Below are 27,715 nucleotides of genomic sequence, written 5' to 3' on the forward strand. Positions count from 1 at the left end.
AGCCTCCACCTGCTAACAAGCGTTTTGTGACATGCTTTAAAGTTTTAACTGATAGATAGATGTAGAGATGATTGTATTAGCTGCTTTCTCTAAGACTTTTAGTACATACCAGTAGTTCAATAGTTACACATCATTCACACCGAATTCATGTCTTTTTGTCGTGGTTTGCCGACTATTCACTGATTCTTGCTTTTAGGAGAAAATATGTGTGGCGAATAAGCAGAATAAGTTCATTAATAGCATTACAAAAAGTGCTCTGACAGGTCGTTTTGTAAGTGGAGAGTTGAATTGAGGCCACGGCGGGGTAGCAGATGTGAGGGGGGGACAAAGGTGACGCCGCGAGTAAGAGGCTGAAAGAAGAATGGTCGGCAGGCAGGCTACAGATGTAGAGTTTGTCCTTAGAAAATAGTTGGCTCTTGATAGTCTACATTGGGGAGACAAAAAGACATTTGTACCCGAGTCACCTTGTGTTTGGAGTCTCTTTTTTTTCTTATTATTACTTTGTTTTTTTTGCCACATTGTAGGAAAGTGCCTCAATAATAGACATGAACTGTTTCGGATATCGGTGGAAACAGTAAGGCTGTCACTTCTTCCAGAAGTCAAATTTTTACAAATTTGAAATAAAAATGCAATTCTTCTTGTGAATTTGTCTTTGCTGTATTGTCATCGGGGCATTTTACGTGGCTCTGGCAATGGACCTGCTGTGGCTGACTGTGCCAGATGCTCACTCGCTGATGAGTGGTGCGTCTGCTGCTTCAAGCGGGCGATAAGCGAGCAGATGAGTCTGCAGATTTCTCATTATAAAGTTAGACATCTGCTTTGTAACAAAGTCAACAAACAGCCTTCCGAACACAACTACTCGGGCTATTTGCTGTTGGGATTTTCCTCTTTGGATGACTTTTCTCAATGCAGTTTCCTGCATTTTACGGAGAAACAGCGACATTGGAGTCTTGTATTGATTGGCTGGCTGGGTAAGCGTTAGACCCAGCCGATGCTGCACCACCCTCCGCTGGATCACAATGCAAATTACTTCTAACAGTTGAATCCATACAGCTTATCATCTGAATAACTTACAGACTGTGATATGACTGTTTTTTATACCTTGTTCAAACTTCAAAGAAACAGTGACAGTTCCAGTGTACAGTGGGATGATCTGGTGACTGAAAGGCATAGAAACGATGAAGCATTTCCTTTTATGATTGTAGCAACAAAACCTTTTTTTATTGTTATTTAAATGAAATAAACATTGATGATGCGTAGCTAAAAGAATCTGTGAGGCTCACTGAAACCTTCAGACACGATCTGATGTTGGCTTCTTCCGTCCAGCCAGTGAAGTGTTCACTGTGCCATCGGCTGCAGCACAAGCCCAGAAATGATCAATACACCCCTGTGCTCGACAGAAAAAATCCTGAGATTCAGCACCCTTTTCCTGCATTTACCTTTCCTCGTAGCAGCCAAAGAGTTCAGTCTCAACCTCATCAAACCTCCATTTATTTCCAAAGTCCATTGGAGTTCATTTGATGTAACTTCTGACATTGATGCCACAAAGGTTTTCCTCTAGAAGAGGGCACCACCGCTGCTAAATCTTCTTTCATTCAAACAAAAAAAATCCAGATCTCAACTCAACTCCTCCTGTTAACTGCCTGCACTTTTATTCAGCTGCGTGGAATAGCCCATAGCTTTGGATTTGTTTGGACAAGGTTACCTAAAACTCTGGGTAAATGGAGACCTGTTATGTTTGTTATGTTCAGGTACTGCAACTCTAAGGCATATTTTGTCAGGCTGTAAGGTTAGTCTGTCACAATGCAGGTATACGTGGCAACATAACCAAGTATTAAGTAGCTTAGCTGCAGGTATTGAAGATAAACGAAGACAGGTGAATTTAGGAGGGTCTAAGGTGAAGAGAGTGGCAATTCAGTTTGTTCAAGAGGGGATGAAATTTAATAAGACAATAAGGAGGCAAGGCAGCTTAGAGGATGCTTGTGATTGGGAGATGCAGGTAGATTTAGGAGATAAGCTTGTTGTTCTCCAGGAAATAGCCTCTACAACTCTACAAGGCCTGATATAGTCTTGTGGTCAAGGAGTAGAATGAGAGTCTATTTCATATAGCTGACTGTTCCTTGGGAGGCATTAGTGTCAGAAGCATATGAAAGGAAAAAGCTTTGGTACGTGGAGAAGCAGAGCAGCGAGGATGGAAAGTTAGGATATGTCCATTGGAAGTAGGATGTAGAGGATTTGTTGCAAACTCTGTTGTCTCATTGTGGAGGGAGTTGGGTATAAGTGGACAGAGTGTGAGGAAAATAGTAAAGGAAGTGTCAGATGAGGCAGTAAAGTCCAGTCAGTGGATTTGGATTAGAAGAAGCAATAGTAGCTGGGGGCCCAGCAGGGGGAGCACTTAGGGTAAACAGACTCTTGGAGGAAGCTGGGAAGAAATCCAGGATGTATTTAAGTGGAGGGCGTGGCCCACGTGAGCCTTTTGAAACCAGGTGAGTTGGCCTGTATGGCCTTGTTTTTGCTGGCATTTTTTTCTTGTTGTAGGACTGTTTAGGTGAGTTTATCTGCTGAACCTGCTGTGTGTCTTGTCCTGCCTCCACGTCTGGCACCCTCTATACTTTCATTACCCCCTACCCGAACCAGGGTTTGAATCCCCACCCTGCTATGACTGGTGTGCAGTTGGTGAGAGGCTGGGGTAGCTGATACTAATACTGCTTGTGGAAAAAAAGATGGTTGTTGTGGTGTGAGGAGCAGTGATGGCTGGCATTAGGGGAGTGACTCACTGTCTGGCCTCCTGGAGGTGTTGTGGGCCCATCTAGACGAAACACTGATGAAAGGAGGTTCCCACCTGATGACCCCAATGACATGTTGGTCAGCACTGCTCACTGGTCTATATAGAGGTTCTTCATTAGGTGCTGAGCCAGTATTAGAAGGTTAATTGTTGAATTTAGGGAATTATTCACTGAGTCTCGTCCATCTTTTTTTGTTTCTTGTGTTTACTTTGAATTCAGGTTTGTCATCAAGCATCACCTGACCTTCTAAAATACTGTTCACAAAGCAAAACCTTGTCAAAAAGTGCTAATCTTTGTATTACATATACAATACAGATACTAATGCATTCCTATTTGCATGAGATCCTGCACATTTGGTTCACTTTGCAGCTGCAGCAGAGGCAGATAAAGTGATGGCTTCCCAAAGATTAAAGAAAATCACATCAAATCTTCCCACTGTATTATAGCCTGCTCATGGATCATGGTGGGATGGTGTTTCATCATCTCACTGGTAGCTGAAATAACAACACTCTCCCTTGAACTCGGCTCCTTTCATTTACACGCAGGCTTGTTTTCTCTCTGATCACCCAGTGATAAATCAGCCCAAAATCTCAAAAAATGCAATATTTCAGATGATCTAATTACACAAAAGCCCATATTTTTTTTCTGAAATACTGCTGTATTTTTTGGCTATTCAATGTTTAGCACCTCCGGTCCACTGTAAGATTTAAAACTTGTTATTGGCAATCACCGTGGCAATGATGTCAACAAAAGCCTCCTGACGGATATGAGCAATCATTGAAAACAAGCACCTAATCGTGGAAGTATAGTTCACGAGTGCTCAATTTTGCATTTAGATTAGTAATTAGAGATGTTGGGAAACAGAGAGCCGGTATCTGAGATACGAACCTGTGCTCAGGGTATGACAAATAAGGAGGTGGATAAAATGGGGTTTAGGTGTGTGGTTAGCCCCCCGTTGAGTGAAGTGGCCGCGAGCCAGAGCAATCGTTGGCAGGAGTAGCAAACAGGGGCACCTTAAATAGTCAAACAAGATTCAGCAGCATTTGTTTTTGTGTGGTTTTCTTTAGATAAGCAAAGCAGGGAAGGTCTCGTTGGCAGTCCCAGAAGACCTGCCGAACATTTCCCCCCGGGCCAACGAGTGGATGAAGAGAGGCAGATCATTTTGACATCATGCATGCTGACCAGCGAGATTTCCTCCAGCTCAGATCTATTTTCTCTCCTGCTATCTTCTTCCCTTGAGACCTAAATCAATTACTTATGAGGTTCTAGTGCCAGCCACCGAGGGGATGTCAGGGAGTGTTTGGGCTTCTGCTTGCTAAATTCCGGCACCAAGGGGCATTTGTAGTTGGTAATCTTACTTTTGCAGGAGCTGAGGAGGCCGCTTCGAAATTTCAATCGAGGATCATAAATATTGCAGGACGCATTGTCCCCTTAGAATTCTTTGTTTCTTCGTTTGGTGTAGCATTTTACCTTTAGAACACGAAGTGACTGACTTTTCTTTATTGCCAGGAATGATTCGTAACGCCAGAGCTTATGCAGATTTTAAGACCAGCTATTGATGCAGATGCAAAGGCACGCAGAGGGAGGCCGGCGCGCTACACTCTCCTGTCTTCTCAGATCATCTGTGAATCAAATGGGCCTGTCAAAGTGCTCCCTGCGTCAGCTCGAACACATCACTGTTTGTGCTGTCAACAGACTGTATAATGTAGAGGGGAGATAAGATTGTAATGCTAGCAGGTAGAAAGAGACGCCTGCAGCTCTGCCGGGGACTTATCTGTTCCTTGCGAGTGCCCACATGAACCACAGGAATCCATTGGGTAGCAGCGAGTGCTCAGATCTGTGTGCTTCGAAATGAACAGGTAGCCGACACGAATGCCAAGAATGCGATGATGATCAGAGTTAGCGTTAGTGTAGCTTGGAACCTGAATGTTTGTCATCATTTAGCTTTGCGTCGATGTTTTACACCATGTAAGCTGCCCCCTTACACCAGGGAGCTGTTGAGCAGAACCTCTGCTGTTGAGGTGTAAAGCATTAAACTACCTTTTCCATAATAATGTCAAAAGTGAGTTGTGTCAAGGTAACTGGACAAGCCTCCATCTGTCTTCTCGCTCGTTTCAGGCTTTGGCTGATTGATAAGCAAAGTAACGGTCCTCCACAGTCACTCTTTTATTTGCAGACTTTGCATGCAAAGGGCGCCGGCTGCTCACAGATGGCCCTATCATCTCCCAAAGTAGCCAGATGAGTTCTCGTTTCATAGGGCGCATAAGGACGCCAGGGTTCGAGCTAGCTTTTGATCACTTGTTCCTATGTTTGCATCCCTGTGTGTAAGTACACGCACAGGCAGTAATCTAAGGAATAATAGAGCAATTTACAGTCTGCATATGTGCCTATTCTTTTGCAGACTTATTAGCTGTGTAAATTCAGAATTATGACATAATCATATCATTTCAGCCCTTCTGTTCTCTCGACGTGTTCCAGCAACAGTTCTCAGTTCTCGTAGCATTGTACTGGGAGGAAAACCTGGTGGGGGATACAGAAGAGAATGTGAAACTCATTAAGAAGCAGCACATCTGCTGAAAAAGTCTGGATGAATTGTTTTTCAGAATCTGGTGACGTGGAGCAACTTGCTGTCTTATTCTGATCTCTTTTTCTTTTTGTTATAGGTGTTTTTTTGTTTTGTTTTTTCTCAGTTTTGGTTGTCCCTTAAGACATAATGTTTCTTTTTTTGTTTTCAGAATGGGTGCAAATACCCACCCCCAGATAATTAAATAATTAGTTTAGTTTAAATCTACCCAAACTGCGAGCTACTGACTGAGCCGATGTTTTAGGCTGAGCATTCAGATCCCAGAGAAGTAAATGACATTCAAGGGTAATTTCACTATTCTCACAAATAATCCTGAGACGAGAAGGTTGAAGGTTCGTATTATTGGACCAATTTCTAAAGTACATCCATTCATTGGAAATTCATCACAGCAAGATTGCCCTGTCAAGGTTGAATTTTCAAGATATAAAGCATGCTTGTGTTTAAACCAGAACTTATTACCACAGCCTGATTTGCTTGGTAAAAATGAATAAAACAAATTCAGTTTAATCTGTTAATTTAGTCTTTTTCCTCTCTGCTTCTAGCTATCGGTGAGCCAGTGAGGCTGGAGTGGTACAACCCCCAGGGCGAGCGCATTGTGGCCTCTAAGCGAATGGCCCTCCACATGGAGACATCGCGATCCAGGCTCATCATTTACAACGCCATCATCGAGGACGCGGGGATCTACCGCTGCCAGGCCACCGACGCCAGCGGCCACACGGAGGAGGCCTCGGTGGTGCTGGAAATCTACCGTAAGCTCGCCCAATATGTGCACACACGTTTCACTCTTTTACCTGCAGATGCTTTGCATTCGCCTCCCCAGGAGAATCAGGCATGAAGAGGAAAAAAGCCCCCGCATTAGCGTTTGATCACAGAGAGAGAGAGACGGCTGATTCATAGTCCCAACTGACTCGCAGCCACAAGCTGTTAAAAATGTTCCCTCTATCTGTGTGTCTGTGTACTTCAGGTCCATGTGTGGCTTTGACTTTCTGCGTGAGCTTGGTTGAGTGTGTGCTTCTTACATTCATTCTTGCAATTAAGGTATAATGACAGCTAGCAATGCCACAGGACTTGAATCCAGCCCGACTTAATGAGGGACATGGCACTGGGCCTAACCTGCCTTGGTGACCCATTATTTTTTCCTGGTCAAAACTGAATGTTATAAGGCAAGGGGTGGCTTGGTCATTACAGAGACTGTCGCATCACAGATCCCATCTTAACAGCGAGCAGTAAATTAACTACTATTTGCCCCTTCAGAGTGTCCTTGAGCCAGACAACCATCTCATTGCCAGGACTTCCTGTGGATAATAAGACGTGGACGAAGATAAAGTAACTTGCTGCTGTTCATGTACACTTTGTACATGTACAATAAAAACTGAACTTTTTTTGCAACTTGAGGATAATTGTATTGTACAACCAAAAGATCAGTATTACAAGTGATGTTTTAAAGGCTGATCGAAGTATCTGATTCCTAAAAATGTTGCTAGTTTCCAGCCAGCACAGCATAAATAATGAAAGGATTCAGCGTTCTTTGAACAGAAGAGCATTTAGATGTCCATGCTGGGTAATGAAATGTATGGCAAATATAATAAACTATGAAAAGTCTGAATCTATCAAGTTTTTTTAAATCATTGCAAGGAAATTCCCAGCACTCGAACACCCTCTGTTCACAGGCAGAGCAGTGACGTGGGACAGATTAACGGGATCTAAGAGAAATTACATAAGAACCAGCGGGGCTCTGAGATGTGACTAACCATATACTCTGAAACACAGCAGCTTTGATCTGGAGCCTACACCAAATTTAATTGGAGGAAACTTGAAGATGCAGGGGTTCAATTCTAGACAACTAGCCAACACACACACACACACACACACACACACTGTTGTATGCAGACACACACTCAGGAAATCCTCACCTGCTGCGTGTCTGCCTTTTCATCCTCTCTCAGTGAAGCATTAGGGGAGACATCACAGCCTCAATCACACCTGCCACCACTCAGCCATCGACTCATTCACCGCATAACCAGCTCCCTAAAACCACTGTTTCCATGGCAACCAGGCGTCTCTCTCTCTCTCTCGACCCGCGGTGTAGATTGCAGGAAGCGGAAAACGGATGAAAACCTGCCTAAAGCCTCAGTCCACCGGCGCACAGCCAGAGGAGGTGATGACTCCTCAGGTGGACCGGTTGCACCCCAACATACTGGACATTATCTTTCATGACCCCACAAGAGAGAGTTGAATCCTACCAGTTGCTCCTGACATGTCAACATATGGCCGATTTTTTATTTATTTATTTATTTTTTCCCCTGTGTTTGACCCAGCGTCGAGGAAATTAAAGAAAAATAAAGTATATAGCCTTTGTTTCCATGGTTTCAGACAAACCTCAGACCTCAATTACAATTAGAAGGCTACAATATCTGATGATTAAAAATAATAGTTATTTTTATACAAGTAAACTAAACAATTGAGTGCTGCATGTTTGTACAAAAGAAATGAGGATCCATCCATATATGTAGCTTGCTGTATGAGTGGAGAGGTAGCTATTTGTCTCGATGGACAGAGAGGGAAAGATGTTACATGCTTAGCATTAGTATGTGACATGTTAACCGTTGCTATACCCAAGCATAGCCTCACAGAGCTGTTTTCCTGGGCGCTGGTTCTTTCTTGTTCTGGTTCTAAGACTCTTTAATGTGCCTGAAAATGAATCTGAAGGAAATCTTAAGATGTACAAGCCACGGTAATTTCAATTAACTTCTGTAGTCTTGTGTCTTTACAGCACTACACAAAGTGGCAGGAGTTCCTATTCATGATAAAATAAAGTAAGAACAATATCTGAGTGAGCGCTTTCCATGTCTTCCCAGTTCATTAATGAACACGAGCACAATGGCTGATAAGCCCATTTTCCCAAACCATCTAAATTGGCTGGTTAAGACGGGAACAGATGTGGATCCCAGTTGAGACAGGTCCTGGGGAATTTACTTATCTGAGACTGTTAACTTCAGTGTGTCTCTGCCAATGACACAGGAGGAACTCTGCAGTGCTGAGTATATCCTAATTTTGCTCGTGTCAAGTGTGCAGTAGAGTGTTACTCCAGAGAGGATGTTTCCCTTACTGATTCTCGTGTAAAGCAGCATGACTACAAAGGAGGCAGGAAATGGATACAAAGAGAACGAATAAGTGTCAGCAGATGTATTCAAGCTTTAGAGAGAGAGAGAGACAGAGGGTGTTTAAGTTGATTTTGGAAATGGGAACACAAATGATGGGGAAATGAGGAGAAACTAACAGAGAGAATGACAAAAACATGCAAAGACATGCTTGAAGATAATGAAGACAGTGAGATGCCAGACACGTTCACAGGCGGAGGGTGCAGTCAGGGAGTAAAAGCTCATTTTAGGGAACAGTCTGGCATAAATCACACAGCCAAATGCTGAGGCTGAAGACCTGCTAACGGAGAAGACTGATACGGGAGCTGTTGCTGATTTATGCACGCCTTCACGATGCAGCGTGCAGGTGATAGCAGGTGGTTGCAACCGCAGCTGAGGCAGCTCTGCAGCACATCAAAGGCGCCTATCCGAAGAATCGGGTTGGAAAAGGGATCACGTGCTGTTTGTTTGTAAGGGCCGGTCCAAGAACAGAGTCCTCATAAAAGCCCTTCATCAAAACACCAAATGTTTGTTCAGCAGGAGGACGCAGCTTTCAACTGGCATCAGGTCCACGCTATGACTGAAGTCATCGTAACACCAAGACAGGTGGAATCAAAGGCTCCCTGTGTTTTCCTCTACTTCTGCCACAGAAAGCCTGCAGACGAACTGATTTGCTTTTTTTGTTTTATGCGATGGTGATGACTGGCAGCAACTAAAACAGCCACTTTCCTTTCTCCTCTGCCGTTTCATCAGAATCATCTTATCTGGGTCCCCGTAAACAGTCAAAGAGCAGTTTAGTTTTCGCTTGATTTTCCCGAGTAAAGCCCAAAAATTCCATTCCTTTCATACTATGGCACTGTTTTTCTTTCACCTGCATGTGTGAACTCATCGGTATTTCGACAGAAGCAGTGCTGCCGTTGCATTTTTGCCTTGTTAGCGGAATCGTCCAGTAAACGACATTATTGGACTTTTAGTTGGTCATTTGACAGACTACTTAACACCTTCACATCTTAAAAAGCCCCAATTGTATTTCCAAGTAATTAGTAGAATTCAGTGCTCCATTTTAGCTCCTTTCTTTAAGGCCCACTCTAGAAAAGGCAGCGTCTGCTCTGAATGAGTTCAAATGATGGAGTGTGAGGCATGTGAAACTAGTCACGATTATTATTCCAGGACTTCATCACCATGTGACGTGTTTGCATAACGCCTGGATAGTAGCTGGTTTCATCAGTAGCATTCCACCGTTTTTGTCTGCTGACCAATCGGAGCCGGCTTGACCTTTTAGGAGGAGGGACTTAAAGAGATGGGAGCGAAAGCGAAGTGTTTCTAATTTAAAGTGATAACAGGCCCTGCAGCTCTGTACAGTAAAAAGAATTAATGATTTTTTTTTTTTACAGAATAGCAAGTAAGCCTATTCTATTAGACACCTGGGAAAAAATGTTTCTGAATCAGAGATTAGGGGGTTGATAAGCTGATTAGACCACCGGTTTATATTATCAGTCGCAGTTTTTTACACGTCATTTCTTCAGCAGGCGCTACTCCTAGTTTTATTTTCAAGACCTCGATGAAACAGCCAATTGGCCGTCCCAATATTTAAGCCAGTATTATCAACGAGACCAGCAAACGTTTTCCTTCAGGATGCAATCCAGACAGAAAATTGAAAGGAGATGTATTTAAAAAGAAAAAAAAACTTTTCCAACCCCCATTACCTTGGGTTCTGTCTCAAAACAGTCAGGCTTAACGGGACAGAAAAGGCATAACAATCTCCTTTCATTTTTTTTTCTTTTGATGTTCAGACCGGCAGTGAGTTGCCTGAATGCTTACAGGAAATCTCCATCTTGTTTGATCTCGCAGAGCGGTTGACATTCCGGGATGTTCAGTCGCCGCAAGAGTTCCGCCACGGTGAGACGGCAGAGGTGGTGTGTGATGTCATTAGTTCACCGGTGCCCGTGGTGGTGTGGTACTACCAGGACAGAGAGATCACAGAAGAACACCACAGTAAGTTCTGCTCTCCTGCTTTCTCTTTTTGATTATCCGTATTATATCACTTGCTGTTTCTTCGTCTTGTTTGTTTTGTTTCAGTTTTATGTGGATGAATAGTTACATTATAGTTATTCTCTGTTATTTTCCTTCTCATTCAGTCGACCCCTGAAATATTTCAGTATGATATCTGTACAGAATGACTAAGCTGCCTGCCAAACACGTTGCATTCCTTGTAACTACTTCCTAGTAGCTCATCTTTCTCTTTAAATACTTTTATTACAAAGAAAACTAAATGGCCTCGACTATATTTCCTCAAATAAAAGCAGAGGCCATTATTTATTTCAGCTGCTTAGCATGTCGGGCCTTTGCTATGAATTGTCACTCTTCTTCTTTTTCCACGCTGCCTTATTTTACTCAAACCCCTCACCTCCAGATAAACATTGTTCATGTTGAAGACAGCTGAAGGTCCATCCACTCCTTTGGCCGTCCCTGTAATCTCCAGCGAGTGTGCAAACCTCCACCGTTTTACACGTTGCGGTGGATTGGGCCAATGGTTTGACCATAAACTGCATCTATATGGAGGGAAAATACGAGGCCGTTGCTACGTATCTTAAATCAGCGTTCTATCTATAGCCACAAAAGAAGAGTCATCGGGATGTCTTCACTTTTCACTTGATTTATTTCCTCAGTAAATAATTTCGCAAATAGATTTGTCTCAAAATATGCAACGCTGTTCATTCAGCAAATTATTGTCCCATTTACCACAAAATGGATGATAAAGCAGAGGATGCTTGGGGTGCTCCTGTGTGAGCATACATCCCTGGCAGATCCTGTCTCCCTTATAACGTTGAACATCAAAAGACCAAGATTGAACCCAAGATGTTGCCGCGGATGAAAGCTTTTAAAGTACTCGACGGCATTGATTTTGTATTGTGGGATAGCAGGGAAAGCATTGCTGCAACAGGACAGAAAACACTACTTGTACTACTTATCAATCAGTGCTGATTTTTCCCATGATGATAAAAGGTTGTGGAAGGAAACATTCTCAGAGAATGACTTTTTGAATGTAAATAACGCCTTTGCTTATTGGGGTGACAAATGCTCCCGAGCCCCCAGTGTGCATTCGTCTGTCTCTGTCGTTGAAAAGGCCTGTTAATGTGCCAAAATGACAGTTCTCAAGCAAATGCTTTTTTCCTTCTTTTGTGTGGATTCATAATAAGACAAGGATGTAAAATTCTATGAATAGAAACCCCCATCGGCCCTGGAGGAGGCATCTAATTTGAACAGAAACCATGTTAACAAGCCTCTGAGAGGATGGATTATGGAGCAGCTGGATGGTGACACCGAACACGCTGCTTCCCGTGAGACGAAAAGCAAACCAGCACCCTGCATCTCATGAAAAATACAAAACAACTAAAAAATGGATGTCTGTATATTGTACTGCAATTTCTCCCTACAAGAACTCATGTTGTTGATCATCCTCCATTTCCTTTGAGCAAAGGATGATGTCATAGAGCTCTCCCTGGAAATCCAACCCTTTTTTTTTACTGTAATCCTGTGCAATAGCAGAAGGATGGTCGACTTAATTTACAAAGAGAGAACAGATAGTAGGAGACGATCACTCAGAGGAGAGATTTACGTTCAGTTAAATTTTCTTCCTAAAGAAGGATGGTGCAGTCGTGAGAACCAGTGCGTAGGACTCATTATTTCATCTTCCCCACCTCCTTGATCTACGCTGCTTCTTGCACATCCTCCTTTTTGGAGGAGAGAAAAAAAGGCCAATATCAGAACACTGATTAGAAAGAGTGACCCCTTGAATCCTTGAATCTGTCACATTTTTAATTGAAATTCAAATCTTCAGTGGCAGCGTAGTGATGAAAAATCCAGAGGCGGGTTTTTTCTTCTTTAATCATTTCACTCTAATTGCGATGCCTTGTTATAAATATCTTTGCTGGAGAGAAATGAGATAGAAGCCTCAGTAGTCCGGGCCAATCTTACAGTGGCCACAATAGTGCGGAGCTGTAATTGCGCGAGTGTTTATCTTTGTGGACTTTATCAGGCAAATGTGCTGAACTGAAGATTGACAGTCTAACTGCTGAAGAGCGGAGATGGCAATTTTCTCCTGCTGTTTTCCCTAACTTTCTTATCTCGCCTCTCCCTCTGTCTTACACTGTTGTTCTATTGTCATTCCCCCCCCCCCCCCCCCCCCCCCGCCTTCTGCTTTCTGTCTGTCCTCCTCTCCGCCCATGCTGTGAAGGCAGGTTCCAAGTGTTGGCAAACAACAACCTGCAGATCCATCAGGTGACCAAGGCTGACGAGGGGGTGTACCGCTGTGAGGCCAGTGTGGAGGCCCGTGGGGAAATCGATTTTGTGGACATAGCCGTGGTGGTCAACGGTGAGTCGCAGTGAAATCACAGCCGCAGCTTTAAGTCCTGCATGCACGTGTGCAGTTTCGATTTCTTCCTCCTGAAAGTTGGAAAACTTGGCAAAAAAAGAGATTTTGAAAAACCCACAAGTCTGATCCAGAAGTCTGAGTTCACATTGCGGCTTTCCAATAAAACAAGCACACTGGGATAATGCTAGCTGTTAATGTAATGAAAATTTATGTCTGGAATGACTCCAATTAATTTCCGGTTAAAGGCTCGCTATGCTCTGAAGCGTTATCGAATCGTAAAGTGCCGCGAGATCCCAACCTCTAACAGCCACACACTGAACACGGAGACAAGAGGGGATGGAAGTTAATTTTCACCATTCATCAGGCAGCATACTGAGTTGTACACAGTATATAAGGCAAAAACAGAATTTATACAGTTCTAATGTGCGTGAACATCAATACTTGATCTGAGCACCTTTATTCTCCAACACAGCCTGAACCCTCTTAGACAAGCTTTCTTGTCATTTCTTCAGGAATAGTTCTACAGGCTTCTTTAAGGAAATCCCAAAGCTTTTCTCTGGATGTTGGCTGCCTTTTGTTCCATTTTCTGTCAAGATGATTCCCACTGGGGCTTTGGGGAGGATTCATCCCTCCATAAGACCTGTTGCCACTGGTTTTCAGACACTTCTCGTGTCATTTGGCACAGCTCAGCCTTTTCTCCTGTTTCCCTGCCTTAAGAATGGCTTCCTGACAGCCACCCTTCATGGAGACCATTTCTGATGAGGCTTCAGTGAACCATAGATGGATCAACTGAAGGTCCTGTATCAGGTCTTTGCTGTATTTTTATCTATTTCTTGAGGACATAATTATCAGATAATGTTTTATCTCCTGCAGATAGTTTTTTTTAAGCTTGACTTCTTCTTTTGTTCCTCCGTTTCTCTGGTTTCCTCAAATTTTCAAAGACGCACTGCACACCTGAGATATCAAGTTCCAGGCTAATAGTTCCTTGAGTTATTCCTCAGACAATTCGTGCAAGGACTGGACTGAAAATGTGAGAAAAAGCAGCCAAAGTCCAAAGAAAATACTTCAGAAAGCCTGGAGAAGTGTTCAAGAGCACTTGGAAAGAATATAAGAAAGTCTGGCTCCTTGGAAGCAAAATATGATGAAATTTTTCACGTTTGTCTAAATTGAAAATGGGCAACGGTGCAAACAATAATACAACAATATTTTTAAAAAAATCAGAAAATCATATGTTGAACTGTTGGAACGCCTTCTTTTATCGAAGATAAAATATCTGTGAACGTCATACCTTCATTTCAAAGAAACAATAATCCCAGTTGAACATCAATGGTATCAATGCCGTCTCTTAATTCATGGAGTGTTCCCCTCCTGCTGAGTAAATTAGAAAAGTGGCGAAAAGAATCCGCAGGATAATAAATCTATAGGTGCATGGTTGGAAGGTTTTGTTCATGCACAGCTTGTCTTTGCTGCCAAGATTCACATAAAGCAACAATAACATCCATTTTAGATTCCGAGCACACGCGTTCTGCTCCTCACAGCGTTAACATTAACATGCAATCGGGGTGGAATTTCCTCTGCATGCACAAGTTGTGTTGTTGCTGTTTTCAAAACCGAACACCAGTCGTTCCGTTCACTCTGACACATGTGGAGGTGCCCAAGGTCAAAGGCAGAGTGGGTCATTGGGGCTTGTTCAGGAGCAGCCAGTGATCACAGTAGAACACAGATTTGTAAGCTTTGGTTCAGTAAGGTCAGTGGTTTGACACTTAAAGTGGAACCACAAATGTTCATTTGAAAGGAGCTTTTACTTTTCTCAACAAACGTTTTGATGCTGATCTATTTGAAAACTGAGCACAGTAGCTGCACCTTGTAAGCTGTCAGTTTGTTGACGATGATTTAAGTCTTATTGAGCCTGTTACTGGACCACCACATCCTGAGCTTGACACATCTCAGGGCTCGTTTACAGCATTTCGATCATCTGCAGTCAAGTCAACAACACCTACTGACGTGCGCAAACCAAGCTTGAAATTCATGTCAAACATACGCTCCAACAGAGTTGTCAGCTTTGACGGATTCAACTCCACCGACTCGGATAAATTCATCATTACTGGCTGGTTTTCTCTTAAAGCGTCTATTCGTGGGGATTTTTTCATTTCGATTCATTTTAGTCTTTCGTGTGATTGAAAACTTCATTAATTGCGGATACTCTGATCAGAAAAAGGATGTCATTTTAATTTTTTCATTTGTCCTCATTTACATTGAGTGACCTGAGACTGCCGCAGTGATTGAAATGTAATTTCACCGAGGCCACAAGCGTCTTGTAACGGTCGAACAGCTGCAATATTGTCTGTGCCTGTGTAATTCTCACACACCTAATGTAATAGCAGAGTGGGCCTCTGCTCAAAAAGTATGAATTGCGTTCAATTTAGCACACCACTTACCTCACTTGTGTGGTAGATCCAATAAGCCTGCTCAATGAGGCACAACCTATTATTGCAGCGATGCAACACTTGCCATGTGGTGCTGAGATGGGACAGACTGTGCAGCACTTTTCTGGGCATCCTGATAGGTAGCTCACTCTCTGAGGGAGCCGTACCCAGAGCAAGTCGTGTGATGGACTTTACTTTTCTTTAGGAAGACTTCCTCTGTTGACTCTCACAGAGACTCTAATGCTGCGCAGTACATTTATCACAAAGCTGACAAAATCTCATCAGTCGCACCACTTTGTCCGAATGAAAAATATAGAGCAAAGTTTTTGATTCTTCAGTTTGCTTAGAGTAGCTTGTTGTGAAAAACTGAAAACCTTTCACCTTTATTTCATAGGAAATAAGATACTGAAAACAAGACAGACGAAAAGAAAACCAAAAACTGCCACATTTCACAAAGTATAAGCAATGAAAGAGAATGATAACCACAACATTTCACAAAGCAAAGTACTCGAATGGAAAACTAAATGACTAAAAAGCACAGGAATGAAGCAGAAAAGAGACGTTCACCATTCATTCCTGGGGGACCAAATATGGTCGGATTGTTAAAACACACACTTTGCACTTGCACTTTCCTGTTGCACGTATAGACTGTTCTGTTAGGTTTAGGCAACACAAATGCCTGGTTCAGTTTAGAAATGAGAACGTCTCGGTTAGGGTTAGGAAAGGATCGCAGTTTTGTTTAAAATGCATCACTTCACAGTGTTTTTCTTACTCAGATGTGGAATTCAGCACTAAACTAAGATAATCAAGTGAAGCTAACACCCTATTTCCACACAGCTGTGTTAGCTCCTTAATTTAGTCTCCTTCACTAACTGTGCCCCCTAGTGTTCGATGTAAGCAAAAGCTGTACATTACACAGCTTTATTTGTGTCAGTGCTCGTACTTTATTTGCTAAATCTAAAATTTTCATTTGAAGCTAGTCGATGGTTAGTCATAATTGAGGCAAATCTTGGAGGGGAAAGGAGTCTCAGAGATTCCCAAAGGACTCCACTCTGGGTTGAAGCGCATGCAAAGTGCCACAATCTGACATAAAAAGTCACCAACTGCGCATTCGTGCTGCTGAGGACGAAATCGGAACTTTTTTTTTCCTCGTGTCCTCCAGCACAACTTGTAAACTGATGTTCACCAGAGGGACCTTGAGTCGAAGTTTCACCGCAAGCCGTGATGTTTTCCTACTCTTAATGACCTTGTTTTAAATACCTAACCGTCTATAGAGTTTCCCTTTGGGCAAATTTAATTTTCATTTCAATTAATTCAATGTTAATACCTAATTGTATTATAAGAAAATACTTTTTAATGCTTTACCCCTAACCATGTTATATTAATGCCTTAACCAGTTAGTTTGTAATGTGTAAAACAGTGACGAAACAGATGCAAAAATGGCATTTTATAGTAAGGTCACTTAGTACGGACTCTCTCTCAGTCAGGTGTGTGGCACCATCCTCGAACCCCTCCGACTGACGACTTTTTGCCTCTTAGATCTGATGTAATTGTAAACGTGTGACCATCAAGCCAAAGGCTATTTCCATGTGCTGCAGCACAAGAAAACAACAGAAGTCCTGTCTGTGCAAACAAATCAGTAGATCAAATACTTACGTGACTGATTTGACATTTTCCTGTGAGACCCGGTTGTACAAACACAAGCACGCGGAAGCGAGGCGTAAAGCCTTTCGCTCCTCATCGATTAGTGACCGTAAGAGGCGATGCTGTCGAATGACAATTGATTACTGAAGCACAACAAATCTTATTGTTTTACTGTCACGGCTTTGATCAGGATTGATTTAGGTTTTCATGTTCAGTGAAAAATAAAAGTGAATTGAATCCTTTGTAGGAAATCTGTCTGGCACCAGTAATTAATCATCAAAACTTGGTGAAGAGTTGGTGAAACAAAGCAAAGCTAAATAAAAGTGTTGGCATGTGACTCATTGGGTCACTTGAAATATCCACAGCAATCTACTGCAAATTTGGAGCCTCTGTCCCATGGCTCAGGGACACTTTATTTAGTCTGTGGTACAGATTTGGTACGAAGGTGATGGACGGGAAGGGACTTTACTTAAACAAACAAATGTGAGCTGTCTGCCTCTGAAACAAGAAGATCTGTAGCAGTTTCCAAAGTGACCCTCCCTGGTTACCAGAAAATAAACTGTATTGACAACAACCTGGATTGGTCGAAGAACACTGGCCCTGAGCCACAAACAAATGGAGATGGAATAGATTGTTAGGAGGCTCAGGTATGTCAATGAATGCCACAGACTAGTATGTTTTATCAATCCGCTGCAGACAGTTCACTCTTATCTGTTGTGGTGCCGTGGGATATAGCAGAGTGAGGCAAGACAAACAAACTGATGGAGGGGGAAAAACAGCCACATGCCCAGTTTTTCTCTGTCTGAAGACCCCCAGAGGAAGGAGGTAGAAAATGGGATAAGAAGCAAACAGATGTAGCTACAGGGCATCTTTGGTCTCCGGCTCTCCCGAGGTGTGACATGGAGCACTTAAAACACTCTTTTGTGCAAGAATTGGACTGGACATTGATTCTTGTCCGTATAACAGTTGCAGCCAACTGGGAGGGAGCTGAATCAAGACGGTTTCCACCAAAAATCAGCCTGGACTGTGTTTTAAAGACTCCAAGAAAGTTGTTCTTTCTTAGATGCTAACATATTTCACCGTATGGACTCAAAATTGTCCAGTTTTACTTTTTTGGCATATGATCCATGAAATAAAGCAAAACAAAAGACTGAACAAAAGGTATCTAACTTGTGGGGGTCAATGCATCCCACTAACTCACCCAATCAATTCATCTGTAATCAACATTTCCCCAAACCCCCAAACCTTTAGGGGGTCGATCTTAGGAAACTTCAAACTCAGAGGAACATATCAATAAGAGCTGCATGAATGTAATGGGACACTCTGTCGAAAAAAGCTCTGTAAGAGGCAGATAAATCTGGCAGTTCTAAGTATTCCATGCCTGAAAGAGTTTAAAAAGCCCCAGGTCAACCTTGGAGCACTTAGCCAACTTTATTTTAATGACTCAGTTAGCAGAAAACTCTCCTTCGATGACACTGTCAAGGAAAAGACGACAGAAAGTTTCCTGGCTCAGAGCAAACATACTGAAGAAAAAATGAAGTATGTCGCTGATTGAAGAATAGGGGTCATTTTGAAAATTGGCTTCAAGAATAGCTTTGATTATTTCATTGATTATTATACATTTATGAGAGTAAGCCTCTTGAATCCTTTTTTTTTTGGGGGGGGGGTCCAACAACAGCCGAACGAAGGTTTTTGATCCAAAGTTTTTGGCCTGAAATTGCATATTGTATTCTTGATTTGGTTTTCTTATTGGTTGGCTGGTTGGATGCCGTCTGTATGGCAAATTTTGGATTGCTGTTCGATTTGATCTCTGTTTCTGAGTTGGGTTTTGGGCAGTTATGTTCAGCTTCTGGCATTGATAAGCCACGCTGTTCTTTTGATGTAGGGCGACAGTGTCAGTTGTGACTATTTATGCTTTAACCAGTCATGCAGAACATCATTTTGTCTGAAAGCAGTGTTGAAATAGCTTACTGTATACTTTCACCCCATGTGAAGTCATAAATATTCATGAGCCACTTCATAAAAGAGTGTTTTTTTTTTATTTCCCCATAAGCATACAGCGAATGAAGCTCCGCTGAACTGCTGGAGCTCCCAGTCTCCAGTGTATCATCAAAGCGGACCGTAGATGAGAATGATGGCGTATCGAGTAAAAAGGGGCCACCCACTGAATGGCTAATCAACCTGAGGGCAAAATAGCTCGGTGTCGAGAAGAATATGGAACATTTCGTTGGGGGGGGGGGGGGGGGGTCTCAAAAGTAGCCAAAGATGAGTCACGAAAAAAGCTTTTGATCTACTGCTTGTTCACACACTTAAAAAAAGAAAGAAGAAAAGAAACAAGGATCTGATATGGCAGGATGCTGACATAACTCGGTAATTTGCAAATTGAATCACGCTCTGTGCAACAGTTGTACGTTAGTCTGAGGTCCACTCCGTCCTCTCTTAACATGAGGTCACTTTTTATCCCAGAGTGTGGAATCTGATGAAATGAGATGTTAAAAACAAATACACATTTAGCTCTACACCAACTTTACTTGTAAGATCATTGAAAGGACGAGTTTGGCATCACTGTGTCCCAGATTTGTACTGGTGGTCCGAGTCCAGTGACATTATGAGCTTTAGAGGTGCTGGTGTTTGGATCTTCTTGCCTGACGTAGCCAAGCTTCAGATGTTTCTGCCAAGCTAATCTGGCCAGTTTTACAATGTTTAACTATATGGTATTTTGATCAGTTCCAATAAATGAGCACGACACTAAAACCGCCATCTTTGTAAAAAAAAATAAATTAATGTTGCCCATTTCACCGCAGGTTCTTAACTTTAACCTCTATAAATGTCAGCAAAACACAGAAGAGTGAAAAATGCATGAGCATCAAAGCCCAGGGTGTATCGAGCTCATGTGTGACGGGGGAACTTGTCTACCTCCCGCCGCTGTGTCACCTCAGAGTTTCTATCTGCCATTTAAAGTCAAACTGAGAAAACGCTCTTGAAGGTATCTCCCCAGGGCCAAAACCCTCAAAGGAACCCTCCGACTGTTTGAGATGAATGCAGCTATTATCATTTTGTGGTTTAGGGGTTAGATTAGCAACCTTAACCTCTGAATCCGTAAAAATCCGTAAACACAAGCTTTGCCTGGGCCTTCAGGGGTTGTTTGTGTGTTTGCGTTCAGACGGACAATCGAAGTGACGTTGCAACCAGACAAGATTGTGTTATAATTCCACGGTTAAACATCGACTCACTGAAGCCTGGGATTCAGTCCGTCTATTCCTCTGGGATTTGTTTCAGCGTTTTTAGAGGCTACAGCTAAAAACTGAGTTTTATGCATGCAACATTTTACCACCAACCTTCCAATGTTGCCTTCATGTGCTCAAGCAGTGAAGGACACTTCTTCCAGGTCGAATCGTTGTACAGTTGCATCACAGAGCGTTTTCCTGATGCTGGGGAAGTACTTAACGAGGAAGTAAGAGCTGAAGGAAAAAGACAGCAAACTTTAAAAATACTAGAATTTGTATTTCAGGTGTACTTCGAATGCAACAGCCATTTTCAGAAAGGTTGCTTGTGTTTACCTCATGTCAACATGATGGGCTACAGTTTTAATAGAGTGTATTTTGAACTAATTATTAGATAATTTACTATGAGTTCATGGTTACAGTTGGGGTAAGGGTTGGAAATCTCCCATTGTTTTAGTTTTGTGTCCTTCAGCTTCTTTTCTTTTCTCTAATCAAACGTCTCTGCCTTTTCAAGAAGCAGAATAAAAGGGGGCTTTGCGATTTGCCCGTATCTTTTCTCGACACATGCACCTAATTGTTGGTTCCCTCACTCACACAGCAGACCCACAATTTTTCCCTCGTTCAGCTGTCGGTGAAAACCACCGGCTGTGTCCTTCAAGATTTCTCAAATTATTTTGCCGTGACATCAATCACGGCCGCTGGGCGTTCAGGAAGGGAATATAAATACACTTCTCTGTTACATTATGTTCCCACTTGTAAATAAAGGCTGGTGTGATTCCAGCACATGTACTAATCCAGGGGGCAAAACAAATCCTCAGTAAGCACTCCAGCAAAGGTCTGCTCTCAAAACAGTGACTCGCTGAATTTCCAGTAGCTGTAATGCTGTTATGGCATTTCACGACTTCTAAACACGGCCGATCCCCACTTCATTGAAGCCCATTAGTGGGTAACGTAAAAAAAAGTCCTTTAGCTCCTTATGGATGCTTTTTAAATCAGTCAAAGCCAAGTTTGCACCTTAAAATGTGTTTGCAGTCTACGCTTGAGTTTCTGGGGTTGCCTTTAAACCTCACATGATCTCCACAGAGGTTCTGAAGTTTTAAGGATATGACTAATACATGAAGAATTCATAAAGCCTGCCAGATTCTTTTTGGATTCTTAAAGCCTGTTGCCGATTTGCTCTTTTGAAGTCTCTCAGCTTGGCAGCGTGTCTCATTAACGGGGCTGTTTCAACAAGGCTCACTGATGTGGGCGTGTGTTGCACCGGAGTCGAGGGACACTGGAGAGTGGAGATCTGCTGGTGTTGAAATCAATGGTTAACGTGTCAGGCAGATGCTTGCTTCTCATACTCTCTGAGTCAATAGTATTGGAATGAACTCGTAGTGTCTGATTATTGCTGAGGCCATCTTTATCCCCGTAAAGCTTCCTGCACCTTGAGGTGTGTCTGAATGCGTGTGTGTGTGTGTGTGTGTGTGTGTGTGTGTGTGTGTGTGTGTGTGTGTGTGTGTGTGTGTGTGTGTGTGTGTGTGTGTGTGTGTGTGTGTGTGTGTGTGTGTGTGTGTGTGCGCACGCTATATCTGGCCTGTGTTTTCTGTTGTGTGTTGATTATAAAAGCAAAGATTTATTTTTTTCTCTCCAAATGAATGATACAAAAACAACATGAGACGGCGCTTAGATTAGACACCGTGGAATTTAGATGTACCGTGAAGAGTTTTATCTTTCGCTAGTAATACACACCGCTGCCGTTAGTGTAATTGATCTTTTAAGAAGACGCCGCAGCGTTGTCTCATTAGGTATCCACGATGAGGCTTTGCTTTGATTGGAATTCCCCATTCATTGTGCCAAGTATGCAAAATGTTTTCTTTAAATGACTTCTTCATCCAAAACAGCACTTTAATGAAACTTTTAGCCATGTTTGATATCTAGCAGTGTCTTAGATTGAAGCGTCCTCCAGACAATACTTCGAGGATTAATTCAATTAATTACCTCTCAGTACCACTCACACCAAATAGGATTGTTTACTCTTACAGAATATTAAACAGTTCAGCTTTTTTCCCTACAGCGGGATCATTTTAAGGTGTTTTGAACCCGTTCTGTTTGATCGGAGCACAGTGAATGCTGCCATTTACGATAACACACGTTTAACACGAAACTCAGAGGTTTTTCACTTAATCTTCATGCTGACAATCAGTTGTAACATGGACATATTACAAACCCACAATTTCTGAAATGCAATAAAAACTTAAATCTGTAATATGTTGATTAGTTCTGGTCTTTATTTAGCAGACAGAAGCTCATATAGTTTTTATATTCAGGACGTTCACTGACCAACCTCTTTGTATTTAGAGAATGAATGAGAAAAAGTTGGGATCAGGGAACTTTTGATTTTTTTTTTTAAGTTGTTTGGGAACTGAGGACACGAACAGTTGAAGTTGTGCAAAAAAGGAATTCATGTCTATTCGTTCTGGATACTAGATTTCAAAAGCTCAGCAGTCTTTGGTCATCAGTATCTGACTCTCCTCCACATGATGGACCATGCATTATTAATAGCAGGCAGGCCAGTCAAGCACACACACTCTGTTGGAAGTCGTGCAGAATGAGGTCTGGCATTGTCCTGCTAAGAAAAAAGAAACACTTTCCTTCGTTGAAAATATGTTACCTTGATGGTAAGAAATGTCTCTCCCAGATTCCAATATCCATCTCTGCATTAATGATACCCCCATAAGCACTGATACCATCACAGATGCTGGCTTTTGCAGAAACAGATATGAAATGTCCACTGTATTTCTGTCCCTGTGAGATGAGCTTGAGTTGACAAATGGGCTTTCCCTTTGTGTGATACAGTTTCAGCTTACATCTCTGAATGCAGGCGACGTTGAACAAAAATGGTTTCCGAGGCACTCTTGAGCCCATGTGGCTAAACTGACCCCTGTAGCTGAGAGCTACGTCGTCTTTCCACTCAGACATTTTTTGTTTGTTTTTGTTTAATTTCTTCCATCTAATTACCAGCAAATCTGTGCTAGTAAACAAAACTCGCGTCATTTTAGTAGCTCATCATCTCGAGTTATTAATGGTGGAAGAAATAAAACGTAATTACATTTTTTTACAAGTTTAAACCTAATTTACTCTAATGGCTTGCAATGGTTGGTGGACCAAGATGCAGTATTTGGCTAATAACATGTGAACACAGGCTTTTGCACCGACACCTGGCATAAATACGCCTTTGTATTATCCTGAATCTGCACACAGTGTAATCAGATCCCATTATGCAAATACAGAAGGTGGGGCCTGGTGGGCGAGTTGACAAATATGGCACGTCCCCACGTTGTCGTGTCTTGGCGAGGAAGCTTGTGCATGCTGCTGAGAGGACAACCATGTGATAACTATCATATGTCTTTCTGTTGTTTTCTAAAAATGTGAACTCGACTGGGCTGGTAGAGACAGATGTTGAATTCCACAAAAACACCTGGTTCACGGCGCATACTGTAGCTTGTAAACCACGCATTACCCACAACAGTTGTGGGTGATTTTGGAGTCCTCCAGTAACTGTATAATCTGCCAGACGATCACAAATTGCTGCTTCATCACAGGCTCAGACTCTGTTCAGGTTATTTGATTCTCACCTTTTTTTGAGTGTCATACTTGTCGCCCAGAGTAAACACTACAGAGCCTCCAATAAGCTGCTCCAAACATGCTTAATCACTTCGTGAGATTGGACAACGAAGGGCAGCGGCAGAGCAGCTGCCGTGGGAGCAGAAGCAAAGAGTAAATACAGGCTTGAGAAATGGGTTGAGATGCTTCATAAACATACTTGGGCCATCAACCTGTCATTCCCTCGTCAGTGTGAGGGGGAATGAAAGAGAGACGGCAGGATCTGCTCTTCCTTTGCTCTCCTTCTACTGAATGACAAAATGACAGCCCTCGGTTGATTGGATGACAGGGACACACTGCGCATCGCTGACAACGCTCACCATGTGCTCTTGATAAAGTCATCAAGACCTCTGCTTTTGATCCATACTGCTGTTTGGGAAAGATTAGCAAGAAGGGCTCTATTTACAGTATATGGACATGGTGTCATGTTTGAATTTCTGAAGAAATGTACCGCAGTTAAGCATAAAAATGGTGCATAGCTAAAGGAAACAACATAATTAAGGATATAGGAATTACAGGCAGATGTTTGTGCGCACAGTATGCACCGTCTTTAGTTTTTTAACATAAAATAAAATCATGTCAGATTTATTTGTTCAGTTCTGACCTTTACAGTATGTTTCCACCGCGATGCAGAGGCAAGCACTGGAAAAACAAAGTGCTGACATCCTTCTTGTGCTTCGCTTTGCTCGTACAGCGCATGTACAATACGAAACAAGCTGCTTACTTTGATTGATGCCCCATATTAGAGTGTGCATAATTATGAGGCAGCTTTAGGTAAAATGGGCCCCCCAACAATATGTAACGATCGCAAGATGGGTAAATCAAATTCATGCTGTCAGACACTTAAAACACCACAGACTAACTCAAAATTTAGAAGTAAGTGAAGACATTTTTTTTTTTTGTAGACTGGTGTGATGAGATTGAGTCTGGATGGATCTTGTTTGTGGAACAGAAGAGTTCGGGGCTCCAGCAGGGTACAGGGAGGGTAAAGGTGCAGGCTGCTGTTTTTAAGGTTGAGCTTGTCGGGGGTTTTGAGGCTGAAGATGAACTGAAAACCAACTGCTAGTTTCTGGAGGAGCAGTGCAGGCAGAAGGCCGTGCTCTTCATATTGCAGATTATTCTCATAAATTCAGATGTTCCACTGTTAAGGTAAGTCTAACCCAGTCGAGACCTTCGGGGCTATTCTCAAACAATGGACTGACGGTGTATGATAAACAAACTTCCTTAAACAGCACTTCAGAGGCTTTAGCTGCTGTGTGCTTAGACATGGGCGGATACTTTTCAACTGTAACGTGTTCCTCAAGGCTCCATTTTGGGACCTATCCTGTTTTCACCGTATATGTTGCCTTTGGGGTTGATTTTTAGTGAACTTTTCCATTGCTTCTATCTGGCCACCATAACAAAAACCAGACTGCTTAAACAGCAATAAAACATTGATGAATTCAAATCCTTTAATCTCAGAAAAGACTTCATGGATGAAGACTCACGACTGCCATTGAAGATGAAAAAAAGGTGATCAATTAAATATCGGTTGTGTGACGCGTTTGTTTCCAGTCCTTTAAAAGTGAAGAATGAACAGGTGATCTGGGAAAAATCTGCATTCCAGTTCACACTCCTCTGAAAAAGACTAAAGCCACTGCATTGACTGAGAGCTTTTTATTATTCGGCAGTTACATTTATGCAAATAGATCCTGTTAGATTTTCCTTACGACTGTAGATTAAATGGAATGATGACATGAAAGTGTTTATTTGTGCTTCACAGTTTGGATTTAAATACCCTTTTAGCCACGAACCTTAACACCAAAGAAGCAACTGTGCAGAAACTGGCCTAACAAGACAGCCGCTGCTGGAACTTAAGCATTTGGAATTTAATAGAAAAAAATAGCGTTTTTGCCCTCGTTTTTGATGCTGAAACACATTTTCTGTCTCACCATTGTTCATATGGGTTTAGCCGAGCATTTCAGCATCGGACAATAGCGTAATTGTTTTCCACCGCTGTATTCAGCTCCTGTGTGTTCTCACTAAAGCTGGGTCAAAGTGTTATGTGAAATCCTCATGGGGATTACCAACAGAAGAAGCATATTCACAAAGCACTCACAGGACACTCACAAGGCCAGTGTTACCCTGCTGTGCCTAGCTGTTGGAAAACTAACATTTCTTGCAGAATATATTCCTTGTCTATCCATCTAATTGAGCTTCAAGGTCTAAGTAGAGTTTGTTTGATTTCTTGCTCTGTTTCTGCGTCCGCAGTCCCACCGGTGCTGTCAGTGTTCCAGCAGTCCTTCAATGCCACAGCCGACTACCAGGAATCAGTCACCTTTACTTGCATCACTTCTGGGTCTCCTGACCCTGTGGTCACATGGCACAGGTAACTGTCTACATTTTTAATTCCCTTTATTGATCCTTGACGTACAACTCAGAGGGATTTTTTGACAGGAAAGCACCAGGCTTTGAAAACTAGAGGGTGAGGGATCGCCATTCACTCCACGGGTAGACGCATCAAAACGATACCGGCACACGAGCTGTAATCTGCTGCTATAGCAACATCCACTGTTCTGAGAAGGCTTCCCACAAGATTTTGGAGCCTGGTTGGAGGGATTTGCTCGCTTTCAGCCACAAGAGCATTACTGAGATTCAACACTGATGTCAGATGATATAACCATGCTTGCATTGGCATCTACGTTTATCCCATAAGTATTGGATGAAGTGAGGGCTCTGTGCTGGCTCAGTCTTCAGCATCAAAGTCTGAAAACAATTTTTAAATGCTTTTTACACAAGGAAAGGACCATTACCACTACCCACAATGATTACAGCTGTATTCAGCCTTTATTTATATATGTGCGCGTCTTGGTTAGAGATCAAGTAGGTATCCTTTTACAGCTCCAAATGAGGAATTTGAAACCTGCCCCCACACATCACCCTCATCATTAGCACAATAATAGCACATGGCACATGGCAAAAGAATGAAAATGTGCACCTGAAGAGCAATTGACACCCTGCTATCCTCTCCATTGCTCCACATGAAGTAATTAGCTTGCACCCACTCATCGAGCACTCGTGACAAGCTCTTTGCACCCGAACATCTGTTGATGGCACTTTACTGGGATTCTATTGAAGGTCATCCTTCATGTTCCTACGATGCTATGCACTTCTTTTCCTTGTTAAGTAATCCTAAGGATTTTTAGACCTCAGTCAAACATTTGAATTACTCGTAGCAGTTTTTTTTTCTAAAGGACTTTAGAGTATTTTTTGGATTTTATCAGCAAACAATGTGAACTACAGAAGCAAACTGGTTCCATAAGACATTTCTTAAGGCAGTTACTACCTCAGCCAGGTTTCTGCTAGTTGTTTCTTCCACTGGACTGAACTGAATGGGAATCACTGGCTGCCGTGGAGGAACCGAAGACAAGAATACGCTGAAAAAGTTGAGCGGTGTTTTGAAAACAAACAGTAGGTATATGTGATTTGAAAAAGTTTGGATATAAACCCTCAAAAACGGCATACTTACCCATAAAATATCTATAGATGACCACGTCTTTTTTTCAGCACTGATGAAGGCTTTTTCTTTTATTTATTGTTTATGTGCTTTGGTGTGAAGCTTATTGTATGTTTTTAAAATAACTCCCTATTTCCTTTCCAACTGGTTGTTTAATATTAGTCATTTTTATTTTTATTTTTCCACAAGGCAAGTCTTTCAGTCAACATTACACAGCAGTTTATCGTAGACCTACGAGACAAAAAGCCCATGAATGATGCTGAATGTGTCAGAAAAGCAAACTGCGCTCTTCTGCATGTGGTTTGACTGACTACAGTGAGGTGAAGGCGTCGCTCCAGCGTTTCATGTGAAACTGTCTCATAATGAGGACTAAAGCTTCTGAGCGGCGGTTT

The 27,715-nt window shown here is 42.3% G+C and overlaps 1 protein-coding gene across 3 annotated transcripts in view; it reads left to right on the plus strand.

The window, feature by feature from the left end:
• The window catches only part of LOC140311331 (neural cell adhesion molecule 2-like), a 281,107-nt gene that overhangs the window by 200,217 nt on the left and 53,175 nt on the right, over positions 1-27,715 (plus strand). For all 3 annotated transcript variants that reach the window (XM_072388877.1, XM_072388747.1, XM_072388807.1), the window contains exons 3-6: positions 5,913-6,119; positions 10,362-10,505; positions 12,748-12,885; positions 26,078-26,195. In XM_072388877.1, coding sequence (XP_072244978.1) covers positions 5,913-6,119; positions 10,362-10,505; positions 12,748-12,885; positions 26,078-26,195 — 607 coding nt within the window. The remainder of the gene's footprint in view (positions 1-5,912; positions 6,120-10,361; positions 10,506-12,747; positions 12,886-26,077; positions 26,196-27,715) is intronic.

The sequence above is a fragment of the Leuresthes tenuis genome, unplaced genomic scaffold (genome assembly GCF_036924035.1).
Source record: "Leuresthes tenuis unplaced genomic scaffold, fLeuTen1.0.hap1 SCAF_1, whole genome shotgun sequence".
NCBI classification, from domain to species: domain Eukaryota; kingdom Metazoa; phylum Chordata; class Actinopteri; order Atheriniformes; family Atherinopsidae; genus Leuresthes; species Leuresthes tenuis.